Below are 20,000 nucleotides of genomic sequence, written 5' to 3' on the forward strand. Positions count from 1 at the left end.
TCTCTCTCTCTCTCTCTCTCTCTCTCTCTCTCTCTCTCTCTCTCCCACTCTGACTCTCTCTCACTATCCCACTCTAATTCTCTCTCACTCTCACTCTCCCACTCTGACTCTCTCTCACTCTCACTATCCCACTCTAATTCTATCTCACTCTCACTCTCCCACTCTAATTCTCTCTCACTCTCACTCTCCCACTCTGACTCTCTCTCACTCTCCCACTTTGACTCTCACTAACTCCGACTCTCTCTTTCACTCTGACTCTTCCTCGAGGTTTCGATCCTTTCAGGCTGGAACATCTCCAAACAGTGCATCCACAACCTAGGTCACAGATCCACATCGGTAAATTACCTATATCAGCAGATCCACAACCTCAGTCATGGATCCACATCAGTACCCCACATCAGTAGATTACCGACATAAGTGGATTACCAACATCAGTAGATCCACAACCTCAGTCACAGATCCACATCGGCAAATTACCTATATCAGCAGATCCACAACCTCAGTCATAGATCCACATCATTGCATTATCCACATCAGTCGATTACCGACATAAGTGGATTACCAACATCAGTAGATCCACATCGGTAAATTACCTACATTAGCAGATCCAAAACCTCAGTCATAGATCCACATCATTGCATTATCCACATCAGTAGATTACCGACATAAGTGGATTACCAACAACAGCAGATCCACAATCTCAGTCACGGACCACATCAGTAAATTACCTATATCAGCAGATCCACAACCTCAGTCATGGATCCACATCAGTACCCCACAACAGTAGATTAACGGCATAAGTGGATAACCAACATCAGTAGATCCACAACCTCAGTCACGGATCCACATCAGTCGATTAACTACATCAGTAGATTACCGACATCAGTAGATTACCGACATCAGTAGATTACCCACATCAGGAGATTACCAACATCAGTAGATTAACTTCATCAGTAAATTACTTGCATCAGTACATTGTTGACATCAGTAGATTACCCACATCAGCAGACTAACGACATCAGTAGATTGCCGACATCCGTAGATTACCGACATCAGTAGATTACCCACATCAGTAGATTACCCACATCAGTAGATTACCGACATCATTAGAATAACCACATCAACAGATTACCGACATCAGTAGATTACCGACATCAGTTGATTACCGACATCATTAGATTTCTAACATCAGTAGATTACCGACATCAGTAGAATAACCACATCAACAGATTACCGACATCAGTAGATTACCGACATCAGTAGATAACTGACATCAGTCGATTCCTGACATCAGTCGATTCCTGACATCAGTAGAATAGCCACATCAGCAGATTACCCACATCAGCAGATTACCCACATCACTAGATTACCGAAATCAGTAGATTACCGACATCAGGAGATTACCGACATCAGTCGATTACCGACATCAGCAGATTCCCGACATCAGTCGATTACCGACATCAGTAGATTACCAACATCAGTAGAATACCCCAATGAACAGATTACCGACATCAGTAGAATAACCACATCAACAGAATACCGACATCAGTAGATTACCGACATCAGTTGATTACCGACATCATTAGATTACCGACATCAGTAGAATAACCACATCAACAGATTACCGACATTAGTAGATCACCTACATCAGTAGATTACCAACATCAGTAGAATACCCCCATGAACAGATTACCGACATCAGTAGATGACCGACATCAGTAGATTTCTGACATCAGTAGATAACTGACATCAGTAGATTACCGACATCAGTAGATTACCAACATCAGTAGATTACCGACATCAGTAGATTTCCGACATCAGTCGATGACTGACATCAGTAGATTACCCACATCAGTAGATTACCGACATCAGTCCATTACTGACATAAGTAGAATAACCACATCAACAGATTACCGACATGAGTAGATCACCTACATCAGTAGATTACCAACATCAGTAGAAAACCCCCATCAACAGATTACCGACATCAGTAGATTACCGACATCAGTTGATTACCGACATCATTAGCTTTCTAACATCAGTAGATTACCGACATCAGTAGATTACCTTTATCAGTTGATTACCGACATCAGCAGATTCCCGACATCAGAAGATTACCTACATCAGTACATTACCTACATCAGTACATTACCTACATCAGTAGATGACCTTTATCAGTTGATTACCGACATCAGTAGATTTCCGACATCAGTAGATTACCAACATCAGTACATTACCTACATCAGTAGATTATCCACATCAGCAGATTCCCGACATCAGAAGATTACCTACATCAATACATTACCTACATCAGTAGATTACCTTTATCAGTTGATTACCGACATCAGCAGATTACCGACATCAGTGGATTACCTTTATCAGTAGATTACCTGCATCAGTAGATTACCGACATCAGTAGATTACTGACATCAGCGGATTACCTACATCAGTAGATTACTGACATCAGTGGATTACCTTTATCAGTTGATTACCGACATCAGCAGATTACCGACATCAGTGGATTACCTTTATCAGTAGATTACCTGCATCAGTAGATTACCTTTATCAGTTGATTACCGACATTAGTAGATTTCCGACTTCAGTAGATTACCAACATCAGTACATTACCTACATCAGTAGATTACCTTTATCAGTGGATTACTGACATCAGTGGATTACCTACATCAGTAGATTACTGACATCTGTGGATTCCCTACATCAGTAGATTACTGACATCAGTATATTACCTACATCAGTTGATCCACAACCTTTGTCACAGATCCCTATCAGTAGATCCACAATCTCTGCTGCGTCCAGTCAGTCAGTCAACCCACCAATGCAACATCAAACACTACATGCTCGAGGATGAAATGCACACGCTCAAGGATATACAGTCTAGACTCTGGGGTTTGAACCTGCAGTGGTGGCATGATGAGCTGAGATCCAATAGATGACTCGATGAGAATGCCAAAGATGCGATATCACGAGTGGGCATTTGTTGTTAAATGATATTTTTTAAAATGAGATTTGAAAGTGGCAGGAAAAGCCGAGCTACTCATTCTTACATTAAATTAAATTCACCTTGCCTCGACTTGGCAAACAATTGTGGCACTTTTTCAATGAGTCACCAACGTCCCAGTATCAGTGGTGCAGGTATACCTTATGTTCATCTGTTGGTCAGATAAACCGATACCACAGCAGCTGAGATAGATATGAATGCTTTTTTTGTTGTTGTTGAGATGCATCTCGATACAAGAAGAGCGAATGAGGCAAAACCCGAGCAGTGCACAGAACATTTTCCTTTCATTACTGGTGCAGGTACCTTTTAATTAAAGAACTGCGTGTTTAATGTGTGCGGTGGGATGTTTGATTTAGCCACCGGTTATTGGAGTGAGCGGACCACTTTTGGAGCTTTCTACTAGAGATGCTACAGCAAGCAAACTGACCAGTTTCACAATTGAACAAAATTCTGGAGGGGGGAGGGATGCATTATATATTTATGCAAATTAGACAAGACAAAAACATACAGTAGAGGTTGGTGCTGGCTCGACATCTCCTCTCTCAGGGTTGTAAGGCCCTGGTCCGTTGTCCTTTCCATTGTCCCCCTCCTCTACACCCCAGCGCATGTCAGGTGCTGACCCCCACTGCGCAGGTAAGGCAAACTGAAACGCCAGACCACTGGAGCAGACATCCGTTGCAGTTTGAGACCGCAAAACGATCCATTGGTTCATATGCGGCACCTTGCGATGAATACCGACCCAGCGTATGGATCCAGTCCATCGGGCCTGCGCAACTGGCGTGGCGAGCAAGACCATCTGCCCATAGCAGTGTGGGGCATGGTACTCACTGAGATTGCCAAGCCAGCAGCACAAAGCTCGCAATGACCCAGCAGTTGACCATGTATGGTTCTACCAACCCAGGTCAGGAGTCTGAGGTTGCCGGCGGAATACCCATCGCCGACCCTGACAGACCCTCTGAGAGGGCCATGCCAGGCGCAGTGTGTCAAAAGTACCGTGTAGAAATTCTGAGGGAGGGGAGTAGACCCATGTCAATGGAACACCCCATTCTAAAGCACAGCGGTAGTACAACATGCTCCATAGGAGGGGCCCGTCTCCACCAGTCCGGCCGAACCATTGGACGCACACCGAAATCGGTAGAGTACACAATGGGAGGTGTTTGCAACTCGAGACACCACGTGACTCACGTTCAGCTTCAGCCAGTCTGGAGCCAACACGAGTACCATGGGGATTCCTGCAGAGTGGGTAAGGGGATGTCAACATCACTCATAGCAGGTGTAATCACTGGATGTACAACCCATGCTTACAGTGCATAACCATCACGAAGATCTTTTCTTCCCCATCAACCATCCCCAAGCCAATTTCTTTCCAAGTGATTGAGAGTTTATGGCTGTATCCGTATTATTCATGCCTTGTGTCCACCCCCTCCGCCCCCCCCACATCCCTTATTTCTCCAAGTTCCCCTCTATTTTGTCCCTCAACCCTGCTGTTGGTATGCCACCCCCCCTTCTTCCTCCTGATCCATTTTGTTTTGTTGTGTTCTGATCTATTCGAGATTCTAGCTCCCACACGAGCCTCAACACTCTATATAAATATAAAATCTCATCCGATTTTATGACCGGACTATCCTCCACCCGGTGATGGGTGCCTCTCCTCCAGCTCTCCCAGCACAGACTCCTGTACCTGTGGGTCCTCGTGCATTGCAGACCTTGCTACCCCAACACATCCTTCGACCAACTCCTCTACACCGTCTATACGTCATGGCGCTATTTCTGTTTTATTTTTCTCTGTCTCTACCTTCGTTTCCACTTTAATATATTCTGTCTTGGGTTCTGGTCCTCACTCTCTCTTTTATAATCAAGTTTTTACAAAAAGAAGAATTCTCATTCCTTTTATAGCTCGTGAGAGATTTTTTTGGGAAGATTTGGCCTTGAGCGTTTTTTGTGCATCTCGTGAGGACCATATATCGATTTTTATGCACGGGGGAGAGAGAGGGGTGTGGAGGGATAGGGGTGTGGGTGGAGAGGGGGAAAAATGGAAACATTAAAGTCGACAAAAGGCAGAGATAAGAGAAAGGATGGTTGGTGAGTATAGGAGTGTGAAAAGAAGGTAAACAAGTTTGGAGATAGGAGTAGATGGAGGAAAGGGAAAGCACAGGTATGGAAGAATGGGGGGAGGGTGAAGAGGTCGACCCATTATCAAACACAGCCAATGTTATAAAATTGAAATAAAAGGAAAGAATAAAGGAACATGATTAATATTCACTTCAATCCAACCCAAGCTGGCCAGTTCCGCCACAAAGGCCGCCCCAAAACAAGATGGTCTGATGCAACAGACCGGATATGACTGCAGCAAACATTAGACTGATCTTTGCCCCTCGACTCGTCAGAGACCTGAAAAGATGGTGTACTATCCTGCAAGTGCCCATGCTAAAACTTCAGCAAGGCTCTGACATCAAGTAAGTAAAGTCACTTGAACGAACAAAGAATTATTCATCAGAAATGCAGCACTAACCCCCAGGCTAACCACTTCACTAACCCGAACAAGAACCTCAACCCAAACTCATCCAATAAAGAAACGAACTTCAGCACGACACAAATGGAGTGTTAACCCAAAGGAGAACCCTTCAACACAGCAGTAAATTTAATTTCACCTTAACCAAAATGTTAACTGCAACACTAACGATATTATACCTCAGAACAAATGCGACACCAACCCTCAGGCTCACCCAACACTAACCCTAACCCTAACTAACCCTATCTTTTCATTGTCAGTGCCCGCTTAATTAGCGTCACTGTGGTAGCGATGAACCCACGTAGCACGTTATCATCTATCAATGATACGAGAGGGAAATTAAACATCAGTACCATACTTGTACTATGGTGCAGTCCAGCACTGCATACTAGGGTAAGTGCACTACTCTATGACTGTTCGTCCTCTTGACATTCAACAAGTTGTTCACGTTTAGCATTCCCATCTGAACTGATCGTTGCTGATGCTGGGAATCCAGATTCAAATTGCACATGTTACATGTACTTGTCCGTGGTCCACTGTCCTTTCAATTCGGTGTAAGGTATATCGATGTTTACTAATGGATATGTCGTGCATGCGATTTACGTACAAGTTCATCCACGAGCCTGCGATCAATGTTAAGAAAACACTTCTAGTTGCAGGTTAAAATAATGGCCCTCTAATAGAAATGGAACCTGCGAGAAACTTCCTGTCGATCAATACAGACTGGGCTTAGATCCATCCATCCATCCATTGGGACCGTACTCTGTGCAGAGTGGTTGTGCTGCCTAAGCAGTCTGCTGGGCTATTGGGCACAATCCTGGACGGGTCGCCATTCCAACGCAGGATGCTTGAATGGCTCAATCATCCCAGCAAGGTAGTACTCATTTTGCCAACCTCGGAAGGATGACAGGCTCAGTCAACCCCACCTGGGCTTAAATGCTTGAGCAGATTCCATGTGGATGCTGTCCACAAATAACGGGACATGCTGAAAATGCATGAAAACTAGGAGATGAATCTGCGTAAGTGCATTGGAAGTAGCTTTGGTACAGGGCTATATCATGTAAATGCAGTGTGATGTCTATCCATAACCGTACACCTACCGGACTTTTACATAAAAACAAATCTCCCTTTCATGGTGTTGTGTGTAATCTTGTGTTAATAAGTCGATTGTCATTATGAGTTACTGGAAGCTCCGAGCGGAACCTTATGTGAGGAAAAGTAGCATAAGTGGATGTATTGTCCTTTGAATTGCTGGATGGCCAAATAATCCATTCTCCTACCTCGGTGCGGTTTAGTAAATGGAATTACAGTTCGAAGCAACAGCTCCAACTACCCATTCAAATTGATGGAATTTGAATCAGCAGAATGGTCAACACCACATGACACCTTATATTCAAACTTGCTGTCTACAAATTGGTTGTTAATCAAATTAGTGAGAGTCAATTCGATATCAAAAGGAAAGATAAATGACAAACCAAATGCTAGAATTTTCGAAATTCGTTTTGAATACATTTGACATTCACAACAGGGGAAAGAGCAAGCAGTGAATGAAGTTTTCACGAAAAGATACACCAAACTAGAATGGCACTCGGTAGAGCGCATCGCTCCGCCATGCTGAACAGCTTACATTTTGTATCCCACCGATAGGTCGGATCTGAACCAAAATCAAATTGTCTTGTTCCTGTCACCTACCCAACTCCTCCATCAAATTTTTTCATAACTCGTCCACAACTTTTTTGAGATATCGTGCTATATATCGTTTTTGGCCCCATCTCTCAATGGTGAAGAATCACTTAAAAAAAATTCTCGGATCCGGATTCGGATCTTCACCAAAATCTAATCAATTCTTCCTGCTCACACACCCGCTGTCCACCAATTTTCGTCTGACTCCGTCCACAACTTTCTTGAAATATCCTGCTCACAGACAGACAAAGTGTTGCAAATATAACGTCCATCCACCTTCGGTGGCAGAGGTAATGATCTTCTTTATAAAAGCTGATTGACATGCAGACACACTCAATTTCTCTTGGAATCTGGCAGTGTTAGATACAAGTTGATCATTTCTATGGGATGGGTGAATTGGATTAACTGATCAAGTTATGAGTTTGCCTCCAATCAGGCAGAAGGAAGGTTGCAGCTAGCTAAAGATCCAGGCTCCTGGTTGGAGAAGAACACAGCAGTTCCAGTCCTTGAATCAACACTTGAACATACCCATCTCTTTCCATGGCCAGTCACCGTAAGAGGCTCGATCTCTTGAAATTCAAGCCCTGACCCTCAGCCACGATCTGTCCTTGACTGACAAAATAGCAAAGCTGGCATCCAAAGCCAGCCACAGACTAGGCATCTTCCATCGTTAAAAAAATCAAAACTCTCAGCCAACAAAGCCTTCCTGCATAGCCAAATGGAGCACTGCTCTCTCCTGTAGTCTTGTGCCCCAGCGTTACTTCTTTCTCTCCTGCATTTTGTGGAATTGAAAGTCCTCAACATTATTGGAATCTGCCGCGATAAGATCAAAGCACAAGGTGTGTTGCTCTGACAACCCAGACAGGTCTGCACCTTCTTTTATTACTTTTAAAAATTTTAAACCACCTTTCCCCTGATCTAAACCCTTCTTCTGTCTCAGCCCTATATCCCTTCCCAGCTCCTCAAACCCTATTCCATGAATCCCCTCTCAGGTAAACTCCAAACATCCAGGTTTAACACACACCTCCAATCATTTGATCCCCTTTCGTCCCGTTTGCCATCTCATGTCTCCCACACAAACCCCATCCTTACCGAAAATCTTTTCTACCCCCATTAATCCAACCTATCTTAACCCTCTTACTTCCAGGTCATTGTGTTTCCTTTCTCACCACTTCTCTCGCCTCTCTTTTTTTAATTTTTGTTCAGTGCATCCTCCAACTCTCCCACCCACCCCTTTCTTGTTTTACCCATATGTGACCAGGCTGCCCCCTTGTTACCTTTCAGTCATCTCACTTTTCCATGAATCGAGGTTTTGTAGATAAAAAGTTGCACCAATTGTTAAGTCATCATTCAGCATGAGGTATTGAGCATTGCTGTAGCATTGCAATCGTTTGTATAAACCGAAAACAGGAAGTCTTTACATATATCACTGGGGGATGCTCGAGTGTAGAGTAGAAAAGGCCATAAAGAGGGAGCCATTGCACATGGGGAATCAGCCACGAGCCAGATGTGAAGACATCCCTTGATACTACTGGCAGAGAGCTTGGTAAGCCAGATGCCAGAGTCCAATTCTCAGGAGCTTGGTAAATGCTCTGACCTTTAGCTCGACATTGAAAACTTCCATTCTTGCAGTGTCAATAAAATCAGCATGGAACAGAACGTAACCTAAAGTTATAGTCAGCAACAATAGCGTTGGAGAAGAAAAATGACTTTGGGTCTGCTGTAATGTTGAAATCCATGATTCTTCTGATGTTGCAAAGACCGATGGGTTGTGTCCCTTTGAATGTTGACGAAACTGGGATGTTCCACCTTCACTAATTTTAGGAAGTTTCAACAGAAACAAGATGGGAGGGAAGACATATATTATCTCTGATGAACACAGTTCGAGGAACCAAGTGCGAACTCCACCAAACTCAGAAGCGGTGAGCATATAAAGGTCAACAAGGAACATTTTCACCTCATCAAGTCACGGAAGACAGTGTAGAGATGGAGAGGGATCGCCCCAACATCTGGTGCATGAGTTGCATTAAAGAGCTGATGAAAGGATGTAACGAGCAGGATGAGCACTTGCACTCTGGATTATGATGAATCACAAGCCGATGATTATAGACTGAGCCAATTCATCCACACCAATCCTGGATGATTCTTTGGGCAATCAACACATTCACGTGGCATCCCCACCATGGAAAAGAGCGTACACCGGTGTGAATAGCAGGCATTGTTTGGTGAAATATATCCTGTTTTAAATTCTGGTGTTGAACAATGTGATCAACACACCAGGTTCACTTATATTGGTCGTAGTTCAAAATAGACAAATTTCCTAAACCCACCTAGGATCTGTGGAGAGGTTGCACTTGCCTTTGAGTTGTATCGTCTGGGTTCGATTCCTGACCCAATTATACATTACAGGTGGATTCATGGCGTTTGCATGCAGGGTGTTGCATCACAAAGTGCGACGTCCCTTGGATGAAAGTTAAGCCAGGTACACTAGCTAGTGGATGTTACCTAGTGGATTACCTAGTGGATGTTAAAGATCCCACGATGTCTTTCACAAAGAGTAGTAGAGTTGGCGCTGACATCCTGAAAAGATTTTCAAATCCCTGCCACTTTCAATCGAACGTCAGGCTGTCCAGCCAGTAGGTGAACGAGTTAGGCCAAAATGATTCCCTGGCTGACCCAACAAAAATATGGGAATAATTGTGACCATTAAAAAGTAGTAGTATTAGTACACGTGAGAAAGGGTCAAACATAACAAGCTCATAACAAGAAAACTTTAAAACATCAACACATCACTCGCGACCAATATGCAAGTGACAAGGTTTTAAGATTTTAAAAGTTCGGATAAACGCGATGCACATAACACATTTGGATGAAAGGGGATATTGAGGATCCACACACAGACAGACAAACAGGGGTGAAAACATAACCTCCATCCACCAAACGGAACTCGTTAGAGCGCATACCTCCGCCAAGCTGAACAGTGAACAGTTTACGTTTTGTATCCCACTGAGAGGCCAGATCTAGATCTAGATCTACATCTAGACCTGAACCGAAATTGAATCAGCTTGTTCTTGTCACTTAAGCATGAGTCACATTTGCTCTACGGCTAGGATACGGCAGCCGTACCCCCCCCCCCCCTGAATTGACAGAAACGTGCGGCGGCCGCAGAGTTTCTGAGGTGGCCTCAGGGTGGCCCGACGCCATATGGCTATCTTTTACAGGCCGTAGGGGTCTCCGTGGAATTAAAGCGCGGAGTTATAACTTTTTTCATTTCTAGGTTAGCCGTGGCAATTCGACATAAAGGTATGCTGTTCAGCCCTGACAAAACAAATCGGGCGCGGAGTTATAACTTTTTTCATTTCTAGGTTGGCCGTAGCAATTCGACAAGCCGTAGCCATGATGTAGTTGTGTTCCATGTCGACCGTACGTAGGGCATACGGTGGGCTTGCATTATTCGTGCATTTTCCGTAGGCTCTTATCGATGAAAAATGAATTTTGCCAACCCCAAAAAATTACGGCGGCCGCACTATTTCCACGTTCGCCTTAGGGCCCCCCTGCGGTCGCCTTGCGGGCACCTTGAGACTACCTTGCATCTGCCTTGAAAATTATATGGCCGCCGCAGGGACGCCCTAAGGTCACCGTGCGACATCAAATCAAAGACCGTACGGCACCCCCATGTTTTCGGTCTCCACAATTTCTAAATACCCCATGCGGCTACCCAAAAAATAAAAACATATGTGACTGCTACATTGTGTGACCGTGGAAATACTGCGGCCGCCCTATAATTGCTGGTGGCCGTAGATTTTTTTAGACCCTATGGCAGCCGAACCAAATGTGACTGAAGCATTAACCAACGTGTCCACCAAGTTTCATCCGAATCCGTCCACAACTTTTTGAGATATCATTGCCTTATATGGTTTTTGGCCCCATCTCTCAATGGTGAAGAATCACTTTAAAAATAAATATATTATTATCGGATCTGGATCTTCACAAAATCTGACCAATTTCTCCGTGTCACACACCCAACCTGTCCACAAAGTTTCGTCCGAATCCGTCCATAATTTTTTGAGATATCCTGCACACAGAGACAGACAAACAGACAAACAGATGAAAACCTAACCTCCGTCCACCTTCGTTGGTGAAGGTAATGAGCTCTTCTTAAATGATTGTGGTGTGCGATGGTAGGTGGCCCTTCTGTTTTGGATTGATTTTTCAATGGTTTGTTTTCCCCAGCTCGACACAATCCTGTTCCCAGCTGGTCTGAGCAATAGCAACACACCTTTAACCCGATGAGACACATTGTGCTCTTCCGATGATCTAAGGCTCGTTTTAACGATCAAATTCATAAAACTATCATGACAATATTAGAAAATGCTTGTGTAGTTCGAAACAGGGTGAATCATAAACAGTCCTTTGTGTCCAATGATCATGATCGAAGAGCCAGAAGGGAACACCAAACGGGTCAAAAACATGCCATCTTTGGACTCTATCAGGAAATATATGATATTCATGCAGTAAAGGTAATTTCTCAGTCAAGTGGTCTTCTTTTGGTGATCTGAGGGTCCGACTGGACCTTAGAGATAAATTACATGACGTAGAACAAAGATATGATTCCATGAATGCACTATGACGTGAATTACAAGAACAGCAGCAGACAATGGAAGAATCAACACAGCATAAGGGATTTGAACCCGGAATCCCATAATCTTGGTTTCCAATGGGAATGCTCACCAAACTACTCTTGGCTTCCATGTCTGGGTGCCAATTCATCCACACACCTTTGCTCGGGCATTGCTGCGACTCTAGAAACTGCTCCTTGACCCTTGAAATACTGTCTCCTTCCATGTGTAAAAGGTGGCTACACACCACCATCTCCTTAATTAATAAACTTTAATGTTGCAAACCCTGTAGAAAAGGGGAAAAAAAAAACAAAGGAGTACGATTTCCAGGTAAAGTTCACTTCAAACTTCAGTGCAAGGCCACTGGAATATTAGTCAGAAAGCTACAGACATGAGCAGATTAAATGATGTACATGTGTATTTATAAGAGTTGACCCACATGTTGTGGATGGAACGAACTTGTTGGGTGGAATTAAAAGAAAAAAAAGAGCCTAAAACAAAGATAAAGGCTGAAAAATGTTCAATTTGTCATTCATTCATGTGCAGCACCTGCCTGCTGGTTGCATCATTCCATGGGGTGTGTCTGTGCTGCTTTGTAGGTCAGGACAACTCACCTATTCTTTTGGGAAGACACCAGCAGGATCTTTCTCCTTCTACTTCTTTTGTATGCAGCACATGTCTGCAGGTAGCATCATTTCCTGGGGCACAGCTGCACCGCTGATGCAGTGCTCCATGGAGGTTAGAGCAGCAATTTGGAACTTGGCCACTGTGCCGGTGATACATGGGGTCTTTAATGTCCATCAACTAATACGAGTAGACGAGACACCTGACAGAATGTCCATCCAAGGGACAGTGCACCTGGTGATGCAGCGCCCCACCTCAGGTGCAACACCAGCATTGACAGACCAGACGAGACAGCACAAAAGAGAGTGCACAGCCTCGGAGCTGTCCTGCCAAACCATTTTAACTGTGAAAGTTTTTGATCGTGTGCGCACTTTGGAGCCTAGCATAAGAATGATCTTTGACTTGTGGAAAGAAAATGGAATTAGAATGGAAAGGGTGTGGGGGCATTAATGGCTGCAAGATATTTGGAATGGCTTTGTATATAATTCGCTGTGAAGCGTCCACGAGGATAAGTGGAGTGGCAAAGTGTCCCCAAAGGGCAAATAAGTGATTGTCGAAGTTGGGATAACACAATGCAACGTATAAATTAATCAGTCACAATTTCCCGTGCAATCGCCGAGTTGTCACCGAGCACACCGATGATGAAGCACTGGGAGCAAGAGGAGAGCACAGTGAGACTCATTGAATCGTATTTTGGCATGCGAGTGTGTGGATGACACCGATGTGAGAAAATAATAAATGACCGTTTGTGTGTTTTGTTTCTTTAAAAATATTTTGTCTTGTTTTGCGGTGGGGAGAGAGGAAACTCAAAAAAAATTTTTTTTTTTAAACCTCCATTTTCAATGGTCAACAATAACCTTCCACTACAATGGATTGCGTTGTCAAAATGACAAATCCTCTACTTTCGGTATTTCTCGAGAATGTCATTTGCACCGATATCGTCGAGCAAATTGGTTCCATGGTTATAAAAGATTATTTTCCAAAGGAGTTTCTTTTAATGTCATTCATTTATGTTTTTTAAAAACGAGGCAGGCAATTTATGAGATTTTTGGATGGTGGTGCATGATCTCTCTCTATCGAGTGCAGCCTGTAGCTGCTGATTGCATCATTGGTTGGGATGCGGCTAAGCCGCTGATGCAGTGTCCCCCTTACCAGTACACTGGTACTCATTTTGCCGACCTCGGAAGGATGACAGGCTGAGTCAATTATTAATTCAGCGGCCAACGGGGCTTGAACTCAGGACCTTAGGATCCCAAGCCACCACCCTAACAACTAAGCCAACACCAGGCTGTGGTGCATGATGAAAGCCAAGCAGACGGCTGTTAAAATTGTTGCAAAAGCTGCGATGGTTCATCAGTAAGTCCAGGGTCTAAGAAAAGTGGAGAAACCAGACCAGACTCAGCTCAATCAGACTCAACAGCATTATGATTAGATTGGCGGCTCGATTCCGACAACATTCAAGTCATACCAAAGGTACGTGCTGCCTCCTTGATTGATCCTTGGTATTTAGAGGATAGAACACAGAGAAAGTGTGCACTTTTGGTGTCTCATGTGGGAGAGGGGAAGTGGGGTGGTGGGGAGATTTCTCCTCAATTCATAATTGCCTGCTGACTTCAGAGGAAAAGAAGCAACATCACAATTTGTTACCTCCAGTACCCAGAGTACCCTGGGAAATTACATTCCCCAAGCTTATCAGTTGTGTTTGACTGGTCAAGTTCAGTGTTGCGTGTACGTTATTTGTATGACAACTCTTCCATGAGCCTTTTTCATTCTGGTGTACTGCCTGAAGGCAGGTTCAATACTGATAAAGCAAGGAAGGATTAAACTTGATGGTTGTCCTTTGCATTCCCAACAATAGTCAGGACAGGAATTTGTAAGTTGTTCAGCATGTCGGGGACAGCTCGTCTACTCTTCACGATGGAAGCCATGGAATCTTAAACGTCCATTAACTGCCAGCAGACGAGATACCCAGTTTAACGTCCATCCGATGGACGGCACACACAATGATGCTGCGCCCTGTCTACAAAACACCAGAACGACCGTTTATAGCTGGTTGAGATTTGAACCCAGGTCAAATAGCTCAGAGGTGAGTATTCCATGATCCAAAGACCTAATTAAAAAAGAAAGGTTAAAATTACCAGGAAGTTAATGGACAATGGAGAAATCAACATGATATATAAACCTGAGATTTGACTTGCAATGGGAAATGGATTGTATAAATCATGCAGGAAGGGTAATGGGTGAGTAAAGATGTTAAGAACACGAGGTGAAAAAATTTGGGTCGACCTGTTAGCATTCGTAAACTAATCGCTGGCTCATGAGACTGGGAACCCAAGTTAAAATCCCATATACCATATATCTGCTAATCCATGTTCTACTTATGCCCATATATTACATCTTAAGGTAAACCGATGTCAACTCATGTTGGTGTTCCCCACGATTGAAGTACAAGCTCCACGATGAGCTACCTGTGATTAAAACAGTTCCATATATTTCGGACACTGGGTGTTTTTGTTAAGACAAGACTTCCTGATTATACTTGGCAAAAGGAGGTGCAGGCATTTTGGCCCAACAAGGATAAGTCACATTCCCATCACAATGACTTGATTGAGAGGAAATTCAAATTTGCTCCGGTGGGTAGATGTCCAGGTTATTTGTAGTGCCTCATTTTAAAACCCATGATGCTACACTCCGTGGTTATCAGCTTGGCAAATGCACTGCAAGCAGACCATAAAAGATAGATGCAGAATTCATGTTTCCTTTGAATGTTAATTTACATTCACAGTACATGACATTCAAGCACCTTTATCCATGTGCCATCAAGTTAAATTTGGCTGTGCCGAGGTAACACACCTCCAATATTCTTACTCAAATGCAAAAGTGCCATGATGTTTTTTCACAAGCTTGAAATACTACATATATACATGTATATATATATATATATATATATATATATATATATATATATATATATATATATATATACATACATACATATTGTTGCAGGCCGGCGGGGTCGGGTGAGAAGACCACGAGGTGGAGGAAGCTACGTCGATTCCCACAAGACTCCCCGGAATTGTAGGCCATCGCTCATGGATAATTCGGTGACGTGGCGGGTCGCTTAACCGACCGTGGATGCCAATAACTCAACCACGTGACCCAGAGTCCTCCCGCCTATGGAATCGGGTTACCTAATTAACCATGTGGTTTAATTACCGGGGAATCACGCCCTCGGTACTTGTCCGAACCGGATGACTCTACCGGATCGGATCACTTTTCCGGATCGGATGCAGCCGAGCGATGCTGCCAAGGACGTACCGGCTAGAAGGAATGGATCGTTGGGAATAAAGACCCGGCTAAACTTAGATTTGAACCATGCTGGACCAATGAGAGAAAAGACAAAGGCGAGCTGGGAACATTCCTAATAACAATGATTTATTAACAAGCAAGCGAGGAAAAACATGTGGCACAACAAAGATGTATTTGGTATGTAACGCAGGGAAAGAGGAGAGAGGTGTGGTGCGACAATAATACAAGCAACTTACTAAAGCAGACACAATGCAGACTTGACGCGATATTAATAACAGTTACAACAATACTCTTCTGCAGGCTTACTTAACAGACAGGCACCAGCACATTCAGACACACAGAAAAAGAAACCCCAATGAGAAAGGACTTTTGCAGCCAGGGAGGGAGGAGGTTGAGGTTATGCTCTCGTACCTGGGCATTTCGGGGGAGGGGATGCCCTGTGGTGCGGTCCCCAACAATAGTCGCGTTGTCCTGGCCACAACTGCACGTGTGGAGATCGTGTTCTGAAGCAGGAGCTTGAGTCGAGAAGGGCGGAGTACAGAGTGCGAGGGTTTTGCAGTAGGCGGGACCAGGTAGGTGGAGTCGAGAAGCAGGAGGCGAGGTCGATGTCGTGTGGGCGGAGATGAGGAGCAGAAGCACACCACGTGAAAACACCACTCACAACACACTTTTCTCATGGAGGACTTCTCTGTCTTTCATAGAGCCCGAGGCTCGGGGGAGGGGCCATGCCAAATCCGACGTGATCACCCGAGTCGGGCGCTCCGACCCCTCACGTGGTCCACCAGCCTGGGCCGGGCTTCGGGAAGATGCTGGTGCAGTCCGCCCACCTTACTGTGTGACTCGCTGCACAAGTCTGGTTTCCGGTAGATGCTGGTGCAGCCCGCCCACCTTACTGTGTGACTCGCTGCACATATCTAGTTTCGGGGAGACGTTGGTGCATGGTTATGGTAGACGAGACGAGACGAGACGAGGGGAAAGCAGGCAGATTTACCTCAGAAAAGAAAAGAAAAAGAGTGGGGATAAAATAATAGGGGAAAATGATTTCATAATCCTAACTATTAGACCATCGCAATGCACTCCCTTGTTTTCCCACGAAACAAATGGAAGGGATCTATCTGCACGTATATTAATGGCATAACTGTCTCGGGACACCTATCTGTTGTATGCACGCGGTTCTGAGAACCGCAACTATATATATATATATATATATATATATATATATATATATATATATATATATATATATATATATATATATATATATATATATATATATATATATATATAAAAACAGTAATCCCCCGTTTATCGCGGGGGTTACGTTCCAACCCCCCCCCCCCCGATATTGAAATATCGATAAGTGAAAATCCGCAAAGTAGCGACCATATGTTTATTTTACTATTTAAATATATTTTAAAGCTTTATGACCCTCCCGACACTCTTATTAACCTTTCCCACACTCTTATTAACCTTTCCCACACTCTTATTAACCTTTCCCATACTCTTAAATAAATTAAATTAATTGAAATAAATTAAAAACTTTCACGGATAATTCACACAAACACAACACCGCAGAGTAACACTACGAGTAGCGATCGCACGTCAATGTGAAATGGAGAAGGCGAGATGCTGAATGCATGCTATGTGCGGGAGATACAGAGAATGATGTTATGGTCGCTGAGCCAATCATAACCCAGGATACAGAACACCATGCTCTATTTGGTCGCCTCCCATCCATCAGCCAATAGTGTGAAGTGTACAATCTCACGTGGGTAAACTAGCGCAAGTGGAAGCGGCCGCATCTGCGTTTTCCATACGCACGACTTTGTCTACTCTTCGACTGTACACTATGTACAGTATTTTATTTCTTGTAATACGTTTTAATTATTTTTTTTTAACGTTTTTTAATTTTTTAGGCCAGAAAATGACTTATTTTATCATAGAAATAATTTAAATAATAAATATATAAAAATACATTTATACCGCAAAATCCCGTGATATAGTGAAAAATCCGTGATATAAAATTAGATATGCAAGAGTTAAAAATCCACGATACAGTGAGACCGTGAAAGGTGAACCACGATATGGCGAGGGATGACGATATATGAAGACCACAAGGGGAAAACCAGAGATGTCACTTTTTATAAATTTCAGGGTTATTGCACCTGCCAATAGTTGGCAACATAAGGTTTCCTCTCACAATATTACTTTAACAAATAACCAGGGGTGTCACATAATTTATATGGTATAAAGTTTAGCCGTGCAATGAAAAAACAAGTGTTGTCAAAGCTGAACAAGTAGAAACCGAGAGTTGTCAGTACTTTACTCCTGGTTATCTCCCTTTCATTCATGTTAACTGATCCACCATAATATTCAGAGTTGAGAAACTAAAAAATGAAAGGTTGTAAAACTTTCACAGCATAAACTCTGAGCACGACAATGGCCTATTTGGTTATATCATGGGCTCCGTAGTTGGTGCATATTGTGGTTCAAGCCTGGTCAAACCTTTATTGTGACTTTTATGGGACCCACGCCGTGGCTTAATGGTTAGCGTGTCTGAGTACCCATCCTCATTCGATGTACCCACCGCCCAATCAACCTGCTTAGGTATATGAGGGAGTCACATGAGGTGACTTCGGCTATCGCAGGGGTGGTGTATCCTTGCTTTCCTCCCCGTTTTCCATCATATTAAGTAGTACGGAGTAAGAAATGGAGAATCCGTCGTCTTATAAGCGAAATACCCTTGAGTATGGCGTTGAACACCAATCAAACAAAAAAATAATGACCGTTTAATGTTGAAAAAAATAATCTGTGATCAGCAAAGTCATGTAATATATGCTAATAACCAACAAGCATGAATTTGCTACACATCCTGGGTTAAAATTGCATGGCAATTACTAAACAAGGGAATAACCAGTGATGTCAGTTTGCAACATTGATTCGTTCTTTGCTCTTAAAATAAATACCACAGAAGCTTGGCAAATGCTACATGCTTAATTTGATCGGCCAATGATCACTCTTCCTTTTACTGGAAAAGAAATCTATATGACAGTTATTAAACAGTCCACCTAAGTCTTGAAACTGTTTTTCAGTTTCTTCAAAATTGACTTATCCTGACGTATCTGGTTTTCCCCTTGTGGTCTTCATATATATATATATATATATATATATATATATATATATATATATATATATATATATATATATATATATATATATATATATATATATATATATATATATATATATATATATATACATATACATATATATATATATATATATACATATATATATATATATATATACAAATATATATATATATATATATATATACAAATATATATATATATATATATATATATACAAATATATATACAAATATATATATATATATATATACAAATATATATACAAATATATATATATATATATATATATATATATATATATATATATATATATATATATATATATATACATATATACATATATATTGTTGCGGATTCGCGCCCGCCGGCGTGCGAACGGCCACGTAACTCGAATCGCGGAACGTCGCCCACCGGACGGACAATCCCGTCGTGACCCTCTCGGACTAACGCCGGGAACTAGTCACGGGTGGGCCTTTCGGCCTCACCACGATCGTGCCAATCGGCCCCCCGCGTGGGATAGGGTTGCTCGCCAAATTCGACCTACCTAAGTACCCACACGGAGGGTAGACCGGGCGATCGCACCTCGCCGCAGGTCGACTTCGGACACGGGCCACTTTAAGCGACCCGTTCCGAACTATCGGGATAACCGAGCGGTGTTATCGTCAACCTGGACGGTTCGATTAATTATCGGGCGTTTTAGCCCACGACCAACCCTTTACGTGAAGTAAGATGGAGATTCAATAAAGGAAAAGACGAAGCGAAACGGGAAAACAGTTCAACATAAAGCACATTTATTTCGCGATGAACGGAAAGCACACATATACAATTACACCAAAAGCAAATGTAAAAGAAGAAGAAACACACAATAATACACAAAAAGCAAATGTAAAAGCAAAACACAATGCAGATATACCACCGACTACCGAGCACACGGCAACACTTACACAGTTTTACTTCACAGACGGCGCCGACAACACATATACTCAAAGCAAAAGAAAAGGACCACCCTCAAGGATGATGGGGGCAGACGGGCCTGGGGCCGAGACCGCGTCGGGCCTACCCGTCTGATGATGAGCCGCAAA

General features: G+C 43.0%; 1 protein-coding gene across 6 annotated transcripts in view; it reads right to left on the reverse strand.

Annotated features, from left to right (window-relative positions):
• LOC147025159 (tetraspanin-4-like) overlaps positions 1-20,000 on the reverse strand; it is a 292,907-nt gene that overhangs the window by 137,472 nt on the left and 135,435 nt on the right. Inside the window, exon 1 of one of the 6 annotated variants that reach the window (XM_085885834.1) lies at positions 11,946-12,084. The exons of the other annotated variants lie outside the window; for them this stretch is intronic. Within the exon in view, the coding sequence (XP_085741960.1) occupies positions 11,946-12,059 (114 nt within the window). The 5' untranslated portion in view covers positions 12,060-12,084. Of the gene's footprint in view, positions 1-11,945; positions 12,085-20,000 lie in introns of those variants that run through there. 6 annotated transcript variants of the gene reach the window in all.

Source organism: Eptatretus burgeri, chromosome 6 (genome assembly GCF_056783735.1).
Source record: "Eptatretus burgeri isolate ZD-2024b chromosome 6, Ebu_testis_v1, whole genome shotgun sequence".
Taxonomy (NCBI): domain Eukaryota; kingdom Metazoa; phylum Chordata; class Myxini; order Myxiniformes; family Myxinidae; genus Eptatretus; species Eptatretus burgeri.